Raw genomic sequence first — 18,148 nt, 5'->3', positions numbered from 1 at the left:
ATAATGAATGTGTCAGATCTTATTTGAATGTAAAACATCATATTTTGGTGTGTGTGTGTTAGTGACAGATGAGGCAGTGAGTGCAAAGTACACACAGTATAAGGATAGTTCACCCAAAGATGAAAATTCTGTCATTACAGAACAGAACAGAACAGAAACCCCATAGGGTTTCATTTTGAATCTTTTTGCAGCACTTTGTCGTACAAGGCTCATACTGCTGTTCCTTTAAATAAACTAAGCAGTACATTTCCACTCTCCCTCATAGCGTCTTCTGTAAAGCACCTGCTGCAGGTGGAGCAGTATCACAGTTGTCAGGCTGTTGAGTGTGTGATGTTGTGGGCAGATTCCAAACGGGTCCTCCAGACCGTCCCTCACTGCAGGGATGTGCGGGACCGAAGGAACACTCTGTAATACTTAATCCGTTTTGATTTCAGATTATTCTTCACCAGACATGGCTTAAATTAACATATAAAACTGGCTTTAATGTACATATTTTTCTTCATAATATGAGTTTATCCATTCAAAAGTTTAAGGTCGGTAAGATTTTTTTTAAAGGAAATTAATACTTTTATTCATGCATTAAATGTATCAAAAAAAGACTGTAAAGACATGTATAATGTTACAAAAGTTTCTAATAAATGCTTCTTTTTTTTTTTTCAACTTTATATTCATAAAAGTATCCCCACAAAAATTCAGCTTTGCATCACAGGAATAAATTACATTTCAAAATGTAACAAAATAGAAAACTGTTATTTTAAATTGTAACAATATTTCACAATAATACAGTTTTTTCTTGGCGAGCATACATTTTCTTTCAAAAACATTATTTTACTACCCCAAACTATTGAACACAACAGTAATGTACAGTGTTCTAGGGTCTTTCAAACAAAAACATAGTAAAACTTTAGTACTGTTTTGCCTTAAAATGATACTATTAATTGTTTCAATTGGTTTTAAAAGAACTGGTTGTATTTTTTAAGATGGTAATGATTTAATATAACCTTACAGACCAGTGTTAACTGAAAAACAAATTGGTTGTTTGCATAGTGTAATTGCTGCATAGCGAATATTATTCTCCGGAGCGTTTGTTCCCGTGAGTGTGCTTCCTTAAGTGCAGTCTAGTGGAGAGAGAGGAGGATCGCAAAAAAACATCAAACGTCTCATTTGTTTAGTGATTCAATAGTGGAATTTTAAGGGCTTTCAGTAGATCTATAGCATTGCACTGCTCTCTCCCCCGTTTTAACCTTTATTATTGTCAGAAACGCTGTGAAACTGGTTTCGGCAAATGGCAGCCGTTGTTAGCATGACTGTCTGAAGATTTGCGAGAGTTCCCTGTGACCTTAATTTTTTCGATTCTGCTGTTGCTACGTGAAGCATTATTCTCATTTTCAGATGTTGCACCTTGTTAATCAGCTCAAACCCATCTAATATCTGACCTACAAAAGGCGAATCATCCCTTTGCTGGATCTCTGAGCTCTTTTAATCAATTTCAACAGTCCGATCTTCGTCTTATTAACATTAAAGGTCATTCGTTCTGGCTTGTCGCACGTGTCTGGTGGGTTTCATGTGGTTGTCCTGGATTGTGGCCAGCCCACTAAACTTGTGTCTTTGGTTTTGTGCCATGTTTCTCTTCCTCCCATCGTTCCCTCCTCCCATTTTCACCTTGACAGCTGTGCTTCTGCATGATGGCTCAATATCAGGCTGGCCTGCTGAGATGTCTCAGTCTATTCCATCAAAATGGTCATCAGATTTCACACTGACCCGGCACTTTTTCAGATCACAGCAGAGGCTCTTATTTTATTTGCTCGGTGTATATTCATGCAGCTCTTGAGCAGTATTTTGCACTGGATCCCTAAGGACTCAGTGCTCTTAAAAGCACAACATATAACAATCCTTTTCTAAGAACAACTGCTAGTTCTGCTTTTGCAACATTTTTTTGCATGGGCCTCAGTTCAGTGTCTCTTTAGCTTTTACCCTGAAATGTCCCTGAAAAGTGTGTTATTAATAATAAACTGTGTAAAATAAACTACCATTCAAAAGTTTAGATGTTGTTCAGATGAAATCTGACTGGGTTCTCCGAGCACGTCCCCTGGCCCTGCTGAAGACAGACAGTGGGATTTCCCTTTAGTCTGTGCTAATGCAGGTTCTCTTAAATACATTTAGCCAAGGCTCCTCCACATGGCAAATGTTTAGATTTTATTTATGGCTCTGGGAGCTGTTGTAGAAAGTCATTTACCCAGCTGACATCTTGCCTGGACAGGTTAGAAATGTATTTTTTGTCATTTATCAAACCAGATGAATCTAATGCATACGGCCCATGCTTTGCTTTGTGCATCTCTGGGGGATCTGGCACCCTTATGAGCGATTACCATGTTGATTATTGATTACCTCATTTATAATGAGATAAAAAGTAAATGGAATATATAGAATGTAGCTAAATTATATATGTGCACACTATTTGTGAAACAAAATTTGACCATCTGCTTGTTTGAAGGCTTTAGTCCCACACTGTAATTTAACCTACTTTAAATCCTCATGCTTTCGGTACAAAAACTGAGGCCAAAGCAGATCCTCTGCAGAGACAGATGCATTCTGTGATAGGATTGTTTTGATGTCACATATGTCCCCTAATAAACATGACTAAAACATTCAGCCTTTCACTAGGGTAGGCCTTGTGCTGTCTGCACAAAACATCATGAAAGTATGTGTCTGGAAAGAGTATTTGTGTCAAGGACCTTGCAAAAATGTCAATTGTACATAGTATGTTCAATGTATCTGTAGGCTACCATATGGATTTATATAATATACTATACCATATACAATATTTATGATATTGTAGATTTTTGTAATTTGTAGTGTCTATTGTTCTAAAAATTGTTCTAAATAGAAAGAATAGCCAGGTCCACACCACAACTATAACGATAATGGCACAGAGAAACGATATTGTTTGAATAGTTTTTTTCCTGCTGATAAACGATAAAAACCTTGACAGCCAATCAGAATCCATCCTGCTTTAAAGAGCTCTAGAATTAAAAGCGGCAGGCGACAAAACTGTGCTTATAATAAACAACTATATTGTGCATTGATGTGGACACTAATATTGTTAATATCGTTATAGTTGGTGTGAACCAAGGCCGTCAATTGGGTATGGCAGAGTGTGGTGGCTGCTATACCTTGGCTGCCTGTAAAGTATAGGATAAACCGAGTTATATTACTATGTGTAACATAATTTGTAATTGTTTAATAAAAGAGAAAAGCAAGTAAATTAAAATGATCTGGTTGTTGTATTCGTGTTATGTTCAACAGCGGCGCAAATGTGGTATTTACAACGTGATTTTGCAGCATTGAGTGAATTGTAGCGTTGTAGCCTATCACTGGTATTTCTGTTGAAAATAATGACCAATAAGTGCGTGGTGTTTAAGTTACTGGTAGTGAGAATCCGCTCAGTAACTCTCAAAACGCTGCGATAGTTTTTCTTTAGCTGAAGTTTACAAAGTTCTGCACACGCACAAATCCTCTCATTATAACAAACAAAGCATAATGTAAATAAAAGATTAGTTCATCACTCAATGAGTTTGCACTGAACTGATTGACAGCTTCAGTGATATTTACTCTGTGTAATTTCATTCACAATTTGAAGAAAACTTTTTGTTTTTCATGAGACTTTGTGACTTTTCCAACATACTTTAGTACAAAAAGTAAATTTTTAAATAATAATGATTTTTATAATGTCTAAAAATAAATTCAAAACCAAAACGTGTGGGAAAAAAACTAAATTATGGAGTGGAAATGGCTAATTAGCCAATTAGTGCTCCTCTGTCGCCATCTACTGGTTATAATGTAATTTAATGTATTTTTTCTTTTTAATTTTTAAATAAAAGTTTTTGTTTTTTTTTACCAAGTATTAGTTTTCCTGAATCTACAGTACAACTGAGGACAATCTTTGAAGGATGAACAAAAAATGTTTTTGGTCATCACAGTAAAACTAACATTTAAATGAAAAAGAAATATGCAGACTTTTGAGCTTTGAAGTGCTGGAAAAAGTCCTTGAAAAGTCCTTGAAAATTCGTTCTCATAACAGTGGTCTACAACTGTCTAATTTGCTGGGTTATGATCAATATCTGATTCATCTTTGGACGCACCACACACACTTGTCGTATTTTAAGGTTGGTGCAGTTTTAAAGGGATACTCCACTTTTTTTGGAAATAGGCTCATTTTACAACTCCCCCAGAGTTAAACAGTTGAGTTTTACCGTTTTCGAATCAATTCAGCCGATCTCCGGGTCTGGCGGTACCACTTTTAGCATAGCTTAGCATAGATCATTGAATCGGACAGGACCATTAGCATCTCTCGAAAAAATGACCAAAGAGTTTCGATATTTTTCCTATTTAAAACTTGACTCTTCTGTAGTTACATCGTGTACTAAGACCGACGGAAAATGTAAAGTTGTGATTTTCTAGGCTGATATGGCTAGGAACTATACTCTCATTCCTGCGTAATAATCAAGAAACTTTGCTGCTGTACCATGAGTCTAAAAGGCGTAATGATGTGACGCAGCGTTTCTGTAACTACAGAAGAGTCAAGTTTTAAATAGGAAAAATATCGAAACTCTTTGGTCATTTTTTTGAGAGAGATGCTAATGGTCCTGTCCGATTCAATGATCTATGCTAAGCTATGCTAAAAGTGGTACCGCCAGACCCGGGGATCGGCTGAATTGATTCGAAAACGGTAAAACTCAACTGTTTAACTCTGGGGGAGTTGTAAAATGAGCTTATTTCCAAAAAAAGTGTATCCCTTTAAGGTTGGTTAGTTTTTGTCTCAGCTATCGGTTTGCATGGATATCAGTTTTTATGCATTTCAATTTGTCTAATGGCTTCAATATGTGTAGATGTGCTTGTCGTGATATGTGAGGATGGCTGCAGCAGCGGCATGTTTAGAGTCGGTGATGAAAGACAATGTATGGAACTGTCACGTCGAGGGAGTAAGATTTGATCACGTTATCAGAGTCTGCCATACCTTTGCTTTTGGTGAATTGACGCCACTGGTGTGAATGCGCCTTTACATTTTTTGAGAAAACAGTCTAACATCTGTCATTTATCGTTTTTTGCCATAATCTGAAAATAATTATCAGTATTGGCCTGCACTTTAAAAATCTGTGCATCCCTAATTATACATCATCAATAGTGGTTAACTTCTGGGAGTTAGGACGGACTTTCAAACTCTTTTTAGTTGTGAAATGTACTGAAGTTCACAATAACAGAAGCCCACGTACCCTTTTTAACACCAATCAAGTGATCCGAGCTCTAATGTCAAACAGGCTCGGGTCCGCAGACTCCACACCAAAAGCATAGTGTGAAATTGCCCTTAATTTAAGTGTGCGTGTGCGTGTGCGTGTGCGTGTGTGTGTGTGTGTGTGTGTGGGAGGCATAAGTGAATGTCTTGGAGGACATAAGATGCTTTTACTGATGATGCCAACAAATACTAAGCTTTAAATCAATACAGTGAGTGGCTTTGTCTTCTAAAAAGGCTAAACATTGTGACCCTTCAGGAATAATGCACTCCGTTCAAAGCATTCTGGGAACTCTAAGAAGGGTTTTCGCTATAGTCTGCATTATATATGAAAAAGATCGTATGTGATTGTATGTGTGCATAAGAGAGATTTCTGAGAACACTTAAAGGCAGACAAGTATCCTCATATACCCTTGTGTGTGTGTATGCAGGTCCTTGTTTCTTCAGAAATGACAGCAAGGAAGTGGCTTAACGTATAAGGAAAAAGCCGAAGTATGATGGATGCGATACTGTGAGCCTGTGACAGTTTGCGTCAGCATGCAGGGTGTCCCTCATCCCTTAGTGTATGAAAAGAGAAAGAGATGGAACTCCTGTTTTGGCAGAGTTTAGTGCATCGGCCGCTCTCTGCTACCACAAGAGCTTTATAACGGAGTGTGTGCGTCACCCTATCACGCACACAACTGCTTAGACCAGGGGTTTCCCTTAATTCAGTTAGTGATAGAGGGAGCCACAGAGATGGAGACGAAAGCAGGCAGAAAAAGGTGAGAGGGAACATACAGGCTGTCTTCAGAATAGCAAATCTAAAACCTTCTACTAGTGGCTTTTCTGAAGCAGTCTATGCATCATGTTTTCTTTTAACAATACATAGAATCAATTGGTTAAAAAAAAAATTCATTTCAATATTAATGCATTTTATGTATGCTAATATGATTTTTTTTTATTATAAAGAGGGTTTCATCTTTAATCTTATGATATTTTAATTATTTTTATTTGTTGTCATTTGAAGTACAGTACTTGGTGTTTGTTGTTTTTTCTTTCTTCATTTTTGTTAACACTTTACTTAAAGCCTTTATATATTATGCATTATGAAAGTATTTTTATTGCATTAATTATGCCTTGTAATGCACCTTATTATGCATTGAATGGTCTCATAAATAATTATAACCACTGTTATAATACATTATAATACTTATCTATTAATTGAACACACCTTTAGCAGGTATAATGTATTAAAATACACAACAAACAACCAATTTTAGATGTAACAAAGAACCTGCAAATATTATAATGCATTTTAACTTTGGTTGCAATTAGTTATGAAAATATATAAGGCGTTATACATAATGAATACCCCTATAAAGGCTTTAAGTAAGGTGTAACACTTTTTTCAGGTATGATTTCTAACATGTTTGTGTCGTTATTATTTGGTTTGAGTGCCAAAAGTTAAAATGTTGCTATGTAAAATTATATTAAAAATGCAAAATAACCTTATATAAGTACTCAGATAATGCCATTTATTAAACGTTGTCTAATATTTAGAATTAAAAAGCACTATATATTGTATTAATCTATCTAAAAATGCCATATTGGAGGGGTATAGAATGTCTTTCGTAAATAATATTAAATGATATTAATAATATATGATAAAGTAGCCTAATTAATAAATTAATAATAAAATGAAAGATTAAACAGAAATGATAAATATACTAAATCCATACTGAAGTTGAACCCATAATACACGTGTACTTCATTAATAAACATGACATTACCTCAACAACACTGCATCATGCTTTGAAACATATGTCATGGCATGTTGTGAAGTATTTCACAATATTTCAGATCTAGTAGGCATTATAGAGTATGCTGTATCTGGTGCACTTCCATTCTGACCCTAGTCATAGGTCGTGTCTCTCAGCTTCCCTGCAAACCACTTCCCACTCTCCCTGTAAAGAGCCGGGGATTCAGAGGAAGTGATTGGACTGGCTGAAATTTAACACATGAGAATGCATGTAAGTGGTCTTTGGTGGATTCCTGAGAACAAGAACAATGACCTTCCACGTAAAAGAGGTTGAATTGTGACAAAAATTAATGGAGCATGTGCTGCTGATGTTACTTCATGATTTGAGTTCTGTTACAAACAGCAAGTGGTTAATAATCAACTATAAATATAGCTGAAAATCAGTAATGAGGACTGGGCATGTGATGGTATCAAATTTTCATGTTGCGATAATCATTGAAGCTTTCATCACGGTACGGTATTATCACAATATTGAAATAAGTTTTTATTTGTTCTATCACGCTATTCTCTTTATTTCACTTAGTCTGTGGTTAACTAAATGTGTGGAGACAATTTACAGAAGTCCTCCCTGGAACAGGCCTGATCAAATCACTATCTGTGCAAGGAAAAAGTGTGTGTGTGTGTGTGTGTCTGTACAGGTTTAGCCAAATATCCTCACTTAAATAGTGAAATATTATGACAACAACTGAGTTGTGAGGACATTTTACTGGTCCTCACTAGTTAAAAAGTCTTATAAATCGCCCAAAACGTGTTTTTATTTAAATCTAGTGTTTTGCACATTTTGTGAGGACTGTGTTTAGGTGAGGGGTTGGGATAGGCGATAGAGAATATCATTAACCTAATATAAAATTGGGGGGGCTAGAAGGCCTCTTTACCCACATGTGACTGATTAACAGGGTGTTTGGAGGGGCTTGTTAGGGCTGAAAGTTGATATTTGTAGACATAGATTCAGCAATGCCCTATAGTAACGTTGTCATCTGACTGCTAGCTCTGATCATTTTTTTCTGGTATTTTCTTTTCGCAGCTGTGTAGATACAGATTTTCGCTGAAAATCTCTGAAATATGAGGCTGGAACCCTGGGAAGTGTTTTTACATGAGTCACATTTCTTCGGACAGCACAGTCCTCTGTTATGCAATACACATGGGAAGATGCTGGTGAATCAGGGTTTGTTTTGCTGTAGGTTTTACCTAAAGTAGATTTTTCATCTATACTCAGAAAAAGCCCTGATTTGATGTGAGAAATATAATATGCAGAACTATGGGTGTCTGTGAGTCTCAGCTTATGCTTCGGTCTGCTGTTCTGAGTCTTCATTACTCCTTCCCGTCCCTTTGGGAGCCCACTCTGAAAATAAACATCAGCCCTTTTGTCTCTATGGCAACAGTTTTACACTTCACTGAATGCACAACTAGAGTGGGCGGAAACTGAAAATGACATCGATTGCGGTTGATAGTTTTGGTGAGGAAGTTAACTTGGGTTAATGAAGCAAGTCAGATCTTGTTGATATGAAGTCTTGACACTGATCTTGGCAGCATGTTAAAAAAAAAAAGTCTATGAATCTGCTTGATAATTCCAGCCGGAGCCTTTCAGCTCAATCTTGGGATTACAATCAGTGGCCATGATTGCAGTTTGACCTTTGCCCTCTGTCCAGATTCGTGGACCATGCGCAGAAGAATCTTGGACTTTTGTGGCAAATCTTTGGCATGCTGAACATTTGTTGTTTTCTTTTTGTGTCACTCACTCCTTGTCTAAATATTATTTAATGCCCTTCATCCGGATTTGCTGCTGGGATTGCAGAGGAGATTTCCACCTCCTAAGCTTTCAAATCTTAATGTGTGCTAGTAGTTTTCTTGCTTTTTACGTAATGGAAGTTTAATTTCATGCTGCTCTGCTATTTCATTGATGAAAGGCACTGCGCTGACATAAGGGAAGCTGCTAAACAACTTAAAAAAGAAAAAATTGAACTGCATTTTGCTCATTATTGTACATATTTGAGGCAAAAAAGGTTTTGAAAACTGTTACAGGATGTAAAATATATATATTCCACCTATATACACTTCAGGTCAGTTAGTTTTTCTTTAAAGAAATCTTTCTTTACTTCCTTACTATTATTCAGCAGTAACGCATTAATTTATCAAAAGAGATGGAAAAGACATTTATAATGTTACAAAACCTTTCTATTTAGGGGTTAAACGACTTCAGATTTTTAAAGTCGACATTTATGTGATGAAAGTCGACTAGTCGCTGATAACGTCATTAATGAACAAATAAGCCTGAACCAAGAGTTGTGACTCGAACGCGGGTTGCCTTGTGCACAGCTATGGCATATGACACAGCTCTACCCACAAGACTTTTGCTCCTACATAACAGCTTATTTTTATCAGTTCTTTCGTCTTTGGGTCATTATATTTCTCACAGAGTTTTAGTTACTAAGAAATGTATGCTAGAATTTTTCCGTTTCTAAGCGATTTTATTGATAAATCATAGAACATTGTTGACAATACATTTGTGCTACTGAATGATTCTGTGCATCTGCACGTAATGTGCAAGCTATGTGTGTGTGTTACAATGCAGCAGCTCATTAGTTTAGAACAGCGATTAACTTACGTCTACAATAAGCTGTTTAAAACGTGGATTCTCCCAATTTTGAGCATCCAGATTAGAGGATGTATACCCGACCCGAGCCCGACGGGACCCGCCGGTACCCGACGAGCCGGGCCGGGTTCGGACAGATATTTTGAAATTATGTTCGGGTTCGGGTCGGGTTCGGTCACATCAGCGCGATAATGCATTGAACATTTTAAATTAAAAAAAAATATATTTAAAACAGCTTATGTAGGTAGCCAATGTGCCTGATGCTTTCACTTGATGCAAACGTTCGTTTTTGTGATTAAAATACCTGTAAAATATTACCATAACATCTGTCTTCCTGTGTGCGGAAATTTGTTTAAGCCGTGACAACGAAACACGTGCATGCGCGGCTGCTACTGGTGTGTTAAGGCCTATTTATACTTCTGCGTCGAACTGCCGCCGTAGCTACGTCGTAGGCTGTGTGTAGCGCGCGTACCCTTCGGCATACCCTGACGTGCACCGGCGTACCAAAAATGTAACAACGTGTCAATTCTACGCGGACGCAAGCGCTGTGATTGGTCTGCCTGAACCCCTCCCTCGGGGTTTCACATGCTCCCTAGGTGCGCGTCAACGCGGACAACAACGCAGAAGTATAAATTAAAACCAACACGTTGCCTACGGCGTATAGGCTCCGGCGTAGGTCCGACGCAGAAGTATAATGAGGCCTTTAAGTGCGCTTGTTTCTCCGTGCGCGCTGATGCACTCATCCTGTTGACATTTCCGAATGCCTTCCTACAGTTGCTTAATAAATGCGGGCTTTCCACACAAACAAACGTACATGTGTCATTAGTATTAGAAAAAAATGTGATTTTAACTGTCGGCTTCGGGTCGGGCTCGGACATAAATATCTGTATGCCTGTCAGGTTCGGGTCGGGTTCGGTCACTGCTCTGTCGGACGCGGGCCGGGCTCGGACAGAAAAATTCGGCCCGATCCGCACTCTAATCCAGATGATATAATCAAACATGTCTTGTGGAGCGCCCTCAGAGTATGCATTTATTTGTCATTTTAACTATTTGGAAATAGAGCGTAAATGTGGATTTCTTATCCTGTTGCGCCCTCTATAGGCCATGATCAGCGACGAGTCGACGTCATGGCTAAGTCAGCTAGTCTGTGCGACCCCTACTTTCTATTCTTTCTATTGGTTTCCACAAAAATACTAAGCAGCACAACTGTTTTCTCAACATTAATAATATTAAGAAAAGTTTCAGTAAAATTTTTCACATTACTGTTTCTTAACTGTATTTTTGATCAACTTTTAAAGCGGCAGTGTATTCTTATCAATTCTAACCAAAATTCTTGATTAAAATGTTTTAAAACCGATGGCTCATCTGATGGTGGTGCATCAGTCCGTTGACGGTGTTACAATTAAAGCAGCCAGTCACGTTTGGACCCATCCCAAGGTCAGGAAGGTCAGAACTGTGACGATAGACAGATGAGGCTAGTGGAAGTGGGTTAAGCCACGTCAGCATGTCATTCCACCTTACAGCATGATCTCAGCAGATCTCAATAGGCACATCATTCATACCGAATGTCACATTTTTGTTGCATCTAGGTTTGTATTTGATCATGCATCATATTTTTGTAGGTCTCACCTTGAATAGAGATTGAAAAAAACATAAGGTGGGGCTTCATTTGCATAGTCACTCATTAGCAGCAATCAAACAGAAGGGATGCAAATAAAAAACAATTTGTGTGAACGTTCCTGTCTCAGTCCTTGTACTGAATACAGGAAGTGATTATACTGGAAGAATCATTTAAAAAACTGATCCTTTCATAAAACTTAGCCTTCAGAATGTTAATCACAGACCAGAATCATGCAACATTTATATATTAACTAGCAAGCAGACTGTACACTTACATCAAAACATCCCAGTTCCCAAGGCAACGGAAAAGAGCAAATTTAATTGTAGAGACATTCCCTTCGGCTCTCAGCTTTTATTACTGTTTACCGAGAGTGTGTAACTTAAGGCTGTTGTGGGCTGATTCCCAATCTCAGGTCTGCCAAAAATAAAAAGGGTGACTACACTTGCGCTTGATTACAAGGGTGGAAATTATAAGAACTCTACTAAGTACATCGCAAAGCGTGTTTTATTAACAGAAATTCAATACAAAGCTCTGTGTTGACTCAGGTGAGGTCTGCTACAAATGTGACGCAACGTGAGATTTGTCTGGCAATGTTGGGCTTTATTAGACTAGATTAGGTTCAAATGAAACAGATAGTGTGCAGTGCACATTGTTTTTTATTTACATTAATAAGAAATAGTGTTGGTCATGTATTGTGTTTCATGAATGTGCTTTTTTTTTCTTCTTTTTGTAGTACAGACAGATACAGAGATGGATGAGTTGCAAGACGTTCAGCTGACCGAGATCAAGCCTCTGCTGACCTACAAGGTGAGATAAACATATCAGAAACATCCATCTCACACACACACACACACACACACACTAGTATGCCCATCTACTGTATACACAATCATAAACAAGATATAACTATATCTTTTACTAGTGATACCTCTGTCAGTTTTGCACGACAAACACATCTTCTGTCTTGTGTACATACCGTTTTTATAGACCCTAGTATTATTAGTTACCTATTAGTTCTATTTATTATTTTTTTGTAACTTTTATTATTATTATAATTATTTTTATTTTATTTTATACATTTTTTAATAATAGTAAAGCCATCAAATGAAAGTAAAATTATAGTAAAGCCATCAAATGATCGTGAAAAGACCACGTGTAAAGGCCCTCTGAAACATTTCGATTCGAGATCGATTTAAATCCGGTCACTCAATCCACTTCAGGAGGTGGTTTGAGACGCATTCCAGACGAAACCCGGACAAGTGTAAATGCATCTGGTTGTTGAAGCCACATATGTAAATTTTACTCCTCTCAAAATGGTAAAAAGTAAGCGTGTGAGAGTGTGTTTTACCGGCTCCCGGTAGCCAGATATGGCCGCGCTACTGCAACACACATCGCCACAGAGTAACTCAGTATCTCTTTAGCAAGCCGACACTCAAACTGAATCAAAAAAGTAATAATAGCTGGAAATGATACAGCTCCAACTCCATCACAATTTTTTGGTTTAGAATTTCCAACCCATTCCTAAAGTCATTCTCTCATCATTTGTTATAAATCTTGTAAGTCAGCAAGATGTATAGTTTAAATCAGCAGAATTTGCAGCCAGACTTTGAGCCGTTGTTGATATACATGCACATAAATGTATGAGGAGCAAGATCTAACACAATATAAAGCCTATAGACACAGCAGAGCTCATACCTCTTTTCTCTCTGTAATGCATTGTGATGCTCACGCACACATGCCACGTCTCACGACTCAAGCATTACACATCTGTGCCACACTCTCACGCACATCTCTCCTCCATGGCTCCTCGTGTTAGAGATCTGTGTTTTCCTGTAGCTGAGGCAAAGTTCCTCTCTGCGTTTTTTTTCTTTACTTCATCAAACTGAATAATTCATGTGAGAGCATGGAGCAAGTGAAAACAAATGGAGATGGAAAAGGGACGGATGGGGTGGAATAGTAGTGAAATGGTTTAAGCAAGAGAAAAAGTGGAAGAATGGAATTTAAAGGATGGCAATGGGGTTTATGCACAATTAAATATATTTTCAATCCATTCCAGAATCATTTTTTTTCTTCCTGCTGCCCTTATTGGCAGAAATTTTCATAATGGCATCCCAGGGTTTGTCAGTTAAATCTTGCCACACAGCATCCATATCAAAAATGAAATTTCTAAAAATAGAAATGTAAATGTCATACACCCATTAGTGCTGAGCGAGGCCACCAGTATAACGCAAGAGGCAAGGGACAAATGTTGTATGGGGGAGTCCTTCTCTCACTTTAAACTAATGAATGGGCTAAACCATAGAGCAGCCATAGGGTTAAAAATAAATAAATAATAAACTAAGCTAAAATGTATCCAATTTGACAATACTGGTTGGAAATTATTTCATTGTTTTATGTGTATTGACAGCAATAGTTTTCCTTCGGGTTTTTAACAATACACAAATGGGGTGGGTAGAAAAAAGATAGTCAGCTTAATAGTAATATTTATAATTGTATAATATTTTTCACATAACGTTTACACACATTTATAGTTTATTAGAATTATTTTCATTACACTTGCAGGTGGGTGTTATTAGTTTTTTCCTTTGAAATACAAAGAATTGTGACCGGCTGTCAAGTTCCATAAAACACCAAAAATGTATCATAAAAGTGTCATAAAAATCATCCATACACCTTAATTTTCTACTTTTGTGTTCCACTGAAAAAAAAAAAAAAAATCAGCATAGAGGGGTTTAAAAAGACATGATGGTGAGTTAATTATGACATAATTGTATTTTTTCTTTATTTATGGCCTGGTTTCACAAACAGGGCTTAGATTAAGCCAGGATTAGACTTTAGTTCAATTAGGACATTTAAGTATCTTTTATAAATGTGCATTAGAAAAAAAAAAATCTGGTGTGCATCTTGAGACAAAACAATGGCACTAACATCTGTCAGTGCAAGTCACTTTCAGTTAAAACAGCTCAAACATGCATTTTAGTCTGGGACTGGGTTTAAGCCTTGTCTGTGAAACCAGGGTAAATGCGTCTCTCACTCCATCTAGTGGTGTCAATATAAAGAGCAGCAGTGGCTGGGAGAGAATAATTGATAATATGATCAATATTTAACATTGTTAGACATTTTGTTTTATGCACCTCAATGAGTAAGGAATAATCAGATATCATCTCTTTTTCCTACAGAACTCTCAGAACTTCCAAGACTTTGACTGTCAGGTAAGAATCTTATCTTACATTTATTTCATTAGTGGATGAGATAAAAGTCAGTTTTATCTCTTAGATGCTCTGGTTTGTGTGCAAAAACAGACAAGTGGTGGGATAAGGATATTTTAGGCTGTTCAACCTTCATATTTTAATATCAAAGGTGTTATTTTGGGAAATGCATACTATTTTGGTGTAGAAATAAGACTCACTGGAGGATATGAATATGTGCTTTCATGATACTTCATGAACTTTGTCTCACCAGGATTCTGCGAATCATCTCTGACAGCCATCAAATGATTTTGTTAAATTGAAACAAGTCAATTTAAAAGAAAACAAGACAATGTTGTAGTTCTAACTTAAGAAGGTCCTCAAGAACTTAATGCATCCTGTAAAGCATATCATGATTATCCGCACTGATCATTATCCATTCTATTGAAAGTTGATAATGATGGTGGTTGATATCTTGAAATATAGATGTATTCATCATTTACAAATTCATATCTGATTGGGTTTTTTAACGTCTCTGTTGCAATGAGGAAACGGAAATACATCGTCGTGGATTACATTCTCCTCTTTCAGTGCAGGGGTCTCAGATGAGCTAAATATAGCCTAGCGCCTGCAGCTGTTGAAGTGAGCATGCTCAGACTCCAGCATGACCTGGTCTACATTATATAGTGGCTTTAGTATTCCTTACTCAGCAAGCCTCCATACACAAGCTCGCACACATTAAGTGTTAGTCAGATGATGGGCCGACACCGAGCCAGCCAATCTAATCACTCAGTAGCATTGAGTGCTGCAGGACACCTACATGTGCATGAGATGGCTTTGGTTTAAGGAGGGACTGCTCTCCGCTGGTGAAGAGAGGTAATGCAGTCTGAGGGGCCATTCAAGGCAAGGCAAGGCAAGGCCTTGTTTTTATGCATTCCACTGCCTTGCTTCTCGCATTTTTAAGCACAAAAACACATTTACTCTGTGTAAATGACCTCTCTCTCTCTCTACAGCCATCCAAAATATAGTGCAAAAGCCAGAAGATAAAATTTAAACAGTCTATCGCCATTTTTATAGCATAGATGGTTTAAGGTGAAATGATAAAAAGTCAGATTGTGATTGCTTGTCTTTTCAGAAAATGGCTGTTTTTTTCAACTACAGCTTCTTTTTTGTCCCAAATGTTTGTTTGAACAGATTACAGACTAATGGATTACATCTCGTTTTTGATATATATGAGGTTCATGTTTAAACGGCATTGCAAAATTTTACATCTTTTATGTGTATAATTATTAATATTATTATTATTATTCGTCTTAATAGTGCTATTGCCTTTTTTCTTTTGTTAGCCAAAATACTTAGATCTCAGTTGATGATTCAGCTCTCTGAGCCCCCTTTTGGAGACCCTGTTTTTTCCTTCTGCTCTTAGCCAATAGTAATAGCCGAAGCATTTTGTGTGAATACTGCAAGTCATCACGACAGGTTCATCATTATTCAGAGACTATTTCATCCTATAGAGGGCACTAGAAGCTCAGAGTAGGCAAAGTCATATCCTTGCCTTTAATACAGTGTCATTAACGTATTAAATAATATTCAAAATAAGCAAAAGACCGCTGCCCAGTAGAAAATAATCATTTATAGCATGATTTCATCTCTGATCTGTTCTTTGAGACCTTCTCTCAGATTCAGCCATCAAATAGGAATATAAAAATGTAACCTAGAATCGTATCGACCTCTCTCTCTCTCTCTCTCTCTCTGTGTCTAGTTTCAGAGTAGTTTCGAATGTAAATTATATTTTGTTGATTATGAAGTTTCTAGTCAGTCTTGACAGGCCTTCATGAGGCCGTGTCTGTCCATTTTGCCCTCTGGTGTGCACACGTTCGCCTGAAGGTCACTCGCACACGCACGCTCCGCAGGACTGCTCACTGAGACGGAGAGAGTGGCTAACACAATCTGATTTATTACTGAAGCTGCAGGTCCATCAATAAGTAATAAAACCATGGGTTACACTTTATTGTAAGGTGTTCTTGTTCCAGTTTAAGTATACATTTAAGTAATATTAATTAGCATGTACTTACTGTAGGGTTAGGGATAGGAATTAAAACACTGTACATACCTTTATAAACGCATTGCTTTATTCCAGTCCACAAATGCTGACTTCTTTTGCCTTATGTGTTTCAGCTCCAGTTGTGTTAGCTTTCCCTGACTATTGCTCCTCAGATTGTGTTTGTCTACGGCGGCCCCTGGGGTGCAGCACAGAGGCTTACTGAATGAAAAACAATGTTTCAACCTCATCTACTGATAAATAGAAGCAAAGCAAATCAATAACCTATCAGAGCCCAAGATCCGTAGAGAGATTGCTAAGATGATATACCACAATGCACCTCTGCTGGGTCATAATTCCTTCAGTGGGACAAACTGTGTACTGCAGCCGTGATTATTTATTGCAGTGTAGAAAACACGGGAAAAAAACATAATTGTAAATCCAAGGACACTGATAGTAGGTTTAGTTGTTGTTGTACTGATTTGATGGCTCATTTGAGTAATTAGTTGTATGTAATTATACAATAAAGTATTGGTTCTTAACGTGTCACAACCTATAAATGGGTCACAGGTCTAAATGCATATGCTGTCACGAGAGGTGGTTGCAGTGATGGAGATAATCAAGCAATAAACCAAACAAGGTTACACTCAACTTAACTTGAGGTCAAAAACCATGAGTTTACATGTACTCATCCTGGGAAATCTTGAGACTGAGCAAAACTATGCAAAGGTAAACGAAATATTAATAAATTGTAAGGACATTTTTGTATAGTTTCATGTGATAATCAATTATGCGTTTTATTATTGGTCTTAGCCACCACTTGATAAAATCAAATCTACCATGAGGCAACCCTGAGAACAGTTGGGAACCCCTCCCATGAATAAATTGATTGAATAAATTGATTTGCAAGGTCAAATATCTGCATTTTTTCTCTTGTTGAATCTGAAGCTGTGAACTGGTTGCCCCCACCCAAAAACAAATCATAAAGTGCAGTGGAGAGCATCATCCCTTCATCGCCCTCTATGTGTCTGCCCCACCCTCTCATCCCTGCTTCTGCCACCTCCCGCCCACCTGACTTCCCCTCGTCCAATCAGAGCAGGGCTGCCGTATGCATGAGCAAGCACTGCCTCCCCAGCGCAAACCGCAGTCACTTCTTTCTCCTCACTCTATCTGCATCTCAACAGTCTCTCCCTCTCTCTCTCTCTTTCTCCCCCTCTCTCTCAAAACATACCTCCTCTGTTCATTTATTTCACTCTCCCTCTCTCTACTCCTCTGTCTCCCCTCCCTCTTGGATCTCTGCCTAGCTACTGCTCTCCCTGTCCGTTCCCCTCCATCCCTCCTTCAGCCACTCTGTGTCTCTCTCGTGGATCCTCCCATCTCCTCCTGTCTCCTCTCTGAAGCTGTCACTGTCTCGTGTGTGGAAACATGTCAACCGTTCTGGATGTGGAGCAGAATGCATGCACTGGAAATGCAGTGGTGAGTGTGTGTGTGTGTGTGTGTAAGAGAGATCTCTACAACTGACAGCCGAGGCTGATTCCTTACTCCTGATTCCTACTGTTTTAGCCCTGATATCCTCCTATGTTCTAGCAGAAATGTTTGTATGTGCATGCATGTCGT

General features: G+C 37.9%; 1 protein-coding gene across 6 annotated transcripts in view; it reads left to right on the top strand.

Annotated features, from left to right (window-relative positions):
• ndrg3a (ndrg family member 3a) overlaps positions 1 to 18,148 on the top strand; it is a 30,476-nt gene that overhangs the window by 1,798 nt on the left and 10,530 nt on the right. For 2 of the 6 annotated variants that reach the window (XM_084100897.1, XM_084100894.1), the window contains exons 2-3: positions 12,041 to 12,109; positions 14,482 to 14,514. In XM_084100897.1, coding sequence (XP_083957023.1) covers positions 12,053 to 12,109; positions 14,482 to 14,514 — 90 coding nt within the window. In that variant the 5' untranslated portion in view covers positions 12,041 to 12,052. Of the gene's footprint in view, positions 1 to 12,035; positions 12,110 to 14,481; positions 14,515 to 17,674; positions 18,008 to 18,148 lie in introns of those variants that run through there. The other 4 variants (XM_084100896.1, XM_084100899.1, XM_084100898.1 and 1 more) reach the window with 3 other exon arrangements.

The sequence above is a fragment of the Abramis brama genome (genome assembly GCF_963993115.1).
Source record: "Abramis brama genome assembly, chromosome: 23".
Lineage (NCBI taxonomy): Eukaryota > Metazoa > Chordata > Actinopteri > Cypriniformes > Leuciscidae > Abramis > Abramis brama.
This window is presented reverse-complemented; position numbering and strand designations above follow the sequence as displayed.